We start from the raw sequence: 6,000 nt of genomic DNA, 5'->3' as shown, positions 1-6,000 counted from the left end.
TAAACTACTGGTTCCATTTTTCCCAAAGGTCATCCCTCCCGCTCCCCTTGGAACTGCTCATTCTCTTGTTCTGCTGCACAGCTCTGGCTCTTGGACTTCCTGCCTCTCTCTCTAGTGTTGGATCTTCTGTTTCCTGGATTCCAACTCTTCCTCCTCCTTGGTTTATGCCCTTGGAGTATACATGTCAATTTCCTAGTTGGGTACACTTCTCTTCCAGAGCCAGCTCCAGCAGGCTGACACCCTGGCACCAGGAGGTGCATGTTTGCCAGTGGTGCTGGGAGTGTTCACATATCCAGAGGCACATCCAGGATCCAACCAACTCTCAACTCAACCTGCACAAGAGCACTTGATTCAAACTCCGATAGTCTCATCTGCCAAACGGTGCCAGTCTTCAATGCAAAGTCTAACCAGGTATCACCAAAAAACTTTCTTTCATTGAAAAGAATGGAATGGGAGAGAGGAATTTATTGGGCTAGAAGCAGATCCACTGCTCCTGGTGAAAACTGTTGTTGGTAACCAGCAGGACTGGGCCACTGCTGCCATATTTCTTTACCTTTGTGCAGATTAGGAGACAGTAGCTCTTTCTTCAAGACATTATATTTCTGTACTATGGAAAATTGTTATAAATACTAATTTTGTCAGAAAAAGGTATTTTACTGCCATATTGACAGTATATCAACATGGATGTGGATGGCATTAGCTAGAGACAAACGCTTGGCAGGGTGTGATTTGCTGTGTATTGACCCTCTAGACTCTGAAATCAATTAAGACCAATATGGCCTCAAATGTCAAAGGAGCATAGATCAGTGCACTGAGTATTAGCATTTTTTTTTCAAGTATTAACTTGATACTTTAACGTATTGGCCTGCAATGTGTCAATGAGGCATATGCTTTGTTCAAAAGGAAATAGATAGGATGGGAGGGGAGGAAGAGGAGTTCAGCCTGGTCGTACATACCTATATCCCAATCCACTACGTGAGAGGAGAGCCGGTGTGTTGAAGGTGAGACAGAGAGAGGAAGTGTACTCTGACTTGCCCACTGAGTGCAAGGGCAGATAAAAGGCCACTAAAAATTAATCTTTTCAACAAGCGGTGGTAATCTTTTCAACAACTGGGATATCTGCATGCAAAACAATCAAGTTCGACCCCTACCTCATACCATATACAAAAATTACCTCAAAATGAACCAAATCTAAATGTAAGAGCTAAACTATGAAACAGGAGTAAATATTTGTGACCTTGGCCTAGACAATGGTTTCTTAGATACATCACCAAAAGCACAAGTGACAAAAGAAAATATATATATATATATATATATACACACACACACACATCTCGGACTTCATCAAAATTAACACTCAAATGCTACAAATATATATAATTAAAAAAACTGAAAATACAATCTGTAGAATGGGAGAAAAATTTTCCAAATCACATAATGAGAAGGGACTAGCATCTGGAATATAAAAAGAACTCTTATAATTCAATAGTGAAAAGATAAATAACCTAACTTCAAAATGGACAAAAGGTTGAGTGGACATTTCTGCAGAGAAGATATACAAATGATCAGTCAGCACTGGAAAGATGCTCAACATCATTTGTCGTCATGGACATGCAAATCAAAACCACAATGACATGTCAAGATGACAATAAGTTTGGGGGAAGATATGGAGAATCTGGAACCCTCATTCACTGCTGGAGAAAATGTGAAATGGTACACCTGCTTTGGAAAACAGTTTGGCAGTTCCTCAAAATGTCACACGTAGAGTTACCATATGATCCAGTGATTCCTCTCCTAGGTATATACCCAAGTGAAATGAAAACATACGCCCACCCACAAACTTGTATGCAAACATTCATAGCAGGATTATTAACAACAGTCTGAAAAGTAGAAACAACCTAGATGTCTACCAACTGATGAGTAGATGAATAAAATATGGTATAGCCACAGTGAAATATTTGGCACTAAAAAGGAAGCATTAATACATGCTACCACATGGATGAACCCTGAAAACATGCTAAGTGAAAGAAGCCAGGCACAAAGGATCACATGTTGCATGATCCCATTTATATGAAATAGCCACAATAGACAAGTCTATAGATTAAGAAGATAGATTAGTGGTTGCCTAGGACTAGAGGGTAGGGGAGTGACTGCTGTGGGCATGCTTAGATGGCCATGGGGTTTCTTTTTGTGGTGATAGCAAATGTTCTAAAATTATATTGTGGTTATGGTCACACAACTCTGTGACCATACTACAAACCATTGAACTCTGTACTTTAAGTGAGTGAACTGTATGGTGTGTGAAATTATATCTCAATAAATCTCTCTCTAAAAAAAGGAAGGAGTGAGCATAACAAAAGAGTGTGTTGAATGTTTTGGCTGGGAAAGGTGACATGTGAGTAAATAATATGGGAAGCCAACTGGGCTAAGACATGAAGGAGCATGAGTTTGGTGACTGACACCCAGGGTGGAGAAGACAGTAAGGTCAGAGACCTGAGGCTGGGAAAGGCATGGAAAATAGAAGGAAATAAAGGTATGCTGGCGTGGTGGGAGCAGAGAGCGGGAAGGAGAGGCTCAAGGTGTGGTCAGGTGGCTTGGCAGAGAGAACCCAGATGATGCAGGCTCTTATGGTGCATGTTAATGACTCTAGATTTTTCCTGTAGAGTGATAGGAAAACATTGAAGGGTTTTAACCTGGAGAATGCAATGACTGGATTTGAATTTTTAAAGATGTACTCTGGCTGCAGGAAATTGATTTGAGGGATAGGAATGCACAATCAGACAGGAAGCCAATCCAAAAGTCAAGGAGAGAGATGATGTCTAAGAAATCAAAACTAAAGTAGTTGAGGGGAGAGCAGGAGGTGAGGACATGGAAACAATTCATTCTATGAAGTTCGGCTGTAATGCGAGGAAAGAGATGAAGTTGTAGCTGGAAGGGATACGAGATGGAAGAAATTTAAAAGATACACATGTTTAAATGGGAATGGGAAGGCTCTGGAAGAGAGAGAAGGGTTTATATTCAGAAGACAGAGGAGAGAATCCGTGTAGTCAGACAACAGTGGAAGGGACTGAGATATAGAACACCCTGAGTGGGATATCCTCTCTAACATAAGGGGGGAAGGGAGGATATGGTTACAGAGGAAGCTGGGTTTGCAGATTTGGAGGCAGAACTTTCTCATCCTCCTGCCTTCAGTTTTGCAAAGCAACCCATGAGCCAAGAGCTAGTGGATCTGCTTTAACAATGTGCTGTCGGGGGTGATTAGTGAGGGAGCCCTCTTAGGGGTGATGATAGGCGTTCTCGAAGGAGACTGAAACGTGCATAACCATGCATCTGATATTGTACTTCCTTTTTATATAATCTTCAAATGAGGAAGGGTGGAAACAGGAGTGAAGAGAGAATTGGAACCCTGAATGGAGAAAAGATAGTGAGAGAGCATCCAGCCATTTCATAAGTTCAAACCTTTCAGCCCTGTGTGTTGAATGAACTTAAAGACACAACTGAAGAATCATTCTTGATATTAGAAATCATGTAGATTGGAATAAGCACAATAAAATTGGAAATGATCACATGTCCTATTTTTAAAGAAGAGCTAGAGAAGAATTCAAGAAAATATAGTTGAGTGACATTGACTATGATCTCTGTAATATTCATTAATTTATAATTAGGAAGCACCAGTGTTCATCAAGAAATATTTATGCTAAAATATTATTTCTTTATGTGAACAGTGTCTATTTCTTGATTTCAAAGAACATGATTGGGAGATTAATACTATTTAGAAAAACAATAGCATTTCAGAGGATACAGATCACAAGTCTGCCACATGGAAAACTGTGTACTTCAAAGGGACATTGGCATATAGAGAACGGTCACCAGGAGGTCCCAGATGAAAATCAGCAGGAATAACTAAAGAAGAGAGCTTTGGACAAGGCAGCAGAGGTATCCTCAAGTAGTCGAAGGCCTGCCATGTCCAGTCTTTTTTCTACAGTGGTCCAAAGAGTAGAGCTAGAAGCAAAGTTCCAGAAAAGTAGACCGTTGCTTCTAGATAAAGAATAGCTAACACCTACGGATATCCAACAATGGGGAATCACAAAATATTGAGCTCCCCAGTCCTGGAGGATTCTAGAAGACTCTGTTGGGGCTTCTGCTATAGCAGGGTAGGGGACTATGTAACTCTAGGGTCTGTTCCATGAAAATAAACATAGAGGCAATGACGTGGGTGTTAATTCTTCAGCAGTCACACTGGAGGTGTGAACACTGATGCCTACAGCTGCTGTGATCTGGCTGGAGCTGCCCGGCGAGGCAATGGTAGGGCTGGAACCGACTCTCCTCTCCCCAAGACCTATTTCTGTCGCTCCACACCATTCTGTTTCCACCATTTCTACTGCCTTTCCTGTGTTTCTCTGGAACTTCAATTAAGAATTCTAAATCCCTCATTCATGACCTTCAAGCCACATCCTTCCATAAACATCTACTGGTCTACGTGGCCTGGCTAATGTCCACAGCATTGGCCTTGACACTCAAGGGCCCTGAGCAGCTGACCCTTGGTTCCCAGATAACGGCTCCATAATCCCAGGGAGAGAGTCTCCTGTCGCTTCCTGGAGAAGGAGAATCATGCTCCCAGGAGGAGGTGGTTCCGAAGCCACAGGCCTTACCTGAACCGTGAGGTCAGCTCTACATCTCGCCTCAGTTGTACATGACCAGGTTCATCCACTGAAAAATAAGCATCATCATTACAACCAATTCTTCAAGTCTGTTAGCTCAGTACAGAGCAGAGCAAGTGCCACCCTCCTCCCTCAGGTCTCAGTCCAGTCCCATCGCCCCTCTCCAGCTAATTCCAACCGAGCAGGAGGTCTCAGCCCCTTGTCCCGGCACATCTGCTGCTCCCTGAGCAGCCACAGCGAGGGGTGGCGGAGGTCCACCCGCTGGCTGGTCAGGAGGCTCTAAAACCCGGTGGGAGTCAGTTTAACGCACAGTGAGCTCCGCGGCTGAACGTTCTTCTGCTCCCTCCTGGATTTATGACTCCCACATAATCCTCTGCTTTATTAAGCTATTGGAAAAAAATAAAATCTGTCTGCCAAGATCCTAAAGCGGCCTGGCAGCCAGCGATATATAAGGCAGTAATTGGAGTCGGGGTGGAGGGGGCACAGCAGATGGCCGGCCTCTGACGGACTGTTCAATGCCCTCGGAGAGAAAAATGCCCCTTGGAATCAGGTCAGGAGAGGCGGCCTGGGACTGTGCCTGTCCCAGGGAGGGAACAGTGCCTACCTCCTCCTCTGTCAGGTAGAGTCCTTTTCCATCCTTGGAGAGGTTACGGAAAGTCTCTAGGGTCAAGAAGGAAAGGTTTGACTGATGGAGGAGGAGGGAATCAGGGCAGGTGAGGGGCGGGCCTGGCCCACAAGGAGCTGAAAACAGTGGATATGGGGATTCTGTGCAACCAGCTCCTCCCTCCGCTCAGAGCGTGCCCCTCCCATCCTCGACCCTCTGCAGCCACGCTAGCCCCCTGCGCAGCTCAGGTGCACCTCCTCAGCACAGCTCCCTGGGGCCCGCCTGCCCCACGCCCGCCCTCCTCCAGCTGCTTGCACTTTGCACCCCTGCACTGGGAAGGTGTGGGCTTGTCTTTCTTTCACAGGCACAATTTGGGGGCCTCTCCTGTCCAACTGAGAACTCTCTGGGAGGCAAGGTTTGTGCCTCGGGTTTTCTCTCACCCTCCCAGGGCTCCAGTCTTTCAAGCTTCTTGCCCAGCTCAGAGCTGTGGGGTTTGCAGAGGAGCCTCATAGCGGGTGGTGAGGATCACAAGGGTCTGGCCTTTGCGCTACCACAACCGCAGCTGCGCCATCGTGTGCTTTGTTGGGGCCTGGGCTTGCACACATGGTTTCATTGAAAACAAAGGGTGATGCTGCTAGAAAGTGTGAAAACCTCTGGCCTACACGGTGGATTTCTGTACCCCAGGGAGGGGCCTCCTGCCCACACCTTTTCACTTGTGTGTGTAATTCCTTCAGC

At 45.1% G+C, this 6,000-nt stretch overlaps 1 protein-coding gene across 1 annotated transcript in view; it reads right to left on the bottom strand.

The window, feature by feature from the left end:
- Positions 1 to 4,683: 4,683 nt before the first annotated feature.
- CAPN13 (calpain 13) overlaps positions 4,684 to 6,000 on the bottom strand; it is a 65,104-nt gene continuing 63,787 nt past the window's right edge. Inside the window, exons 21-22 of the mRNA XM_069494758.1 lie at positions 5,266 to 5,321; positions 4,684 to 4,710 (exon numbers count right to left, since the gene is read on the bottom strand). Of these exons, the coding sequence (XP_069350859.1) occupies positions 4,684 to 4,710; positions 5,266 to 5,321 (83 nt within the window). The remainder of the gene's footprint in view (positions 4,711 to 5,265; positions 5,322 to 6,000) is intronic.

The sequence above is a fragment of the Eulemur rufifrons genome, chromosome 19, assembly GCF_041146395.1.
Source record: "Eulemur rufifrons isolate Redbay chromosome 19, OSU_ERuf_1, whole genome shotgun sequence".
NCBI lineage: Eukaryota > Metazoa > Chordata > Mammalia > Primates > Lemuridae > Eulemur > Eulemur rufifrons.
This window is presented reverse-complemented; position numbering and strand designations above follow the sequence as displayed.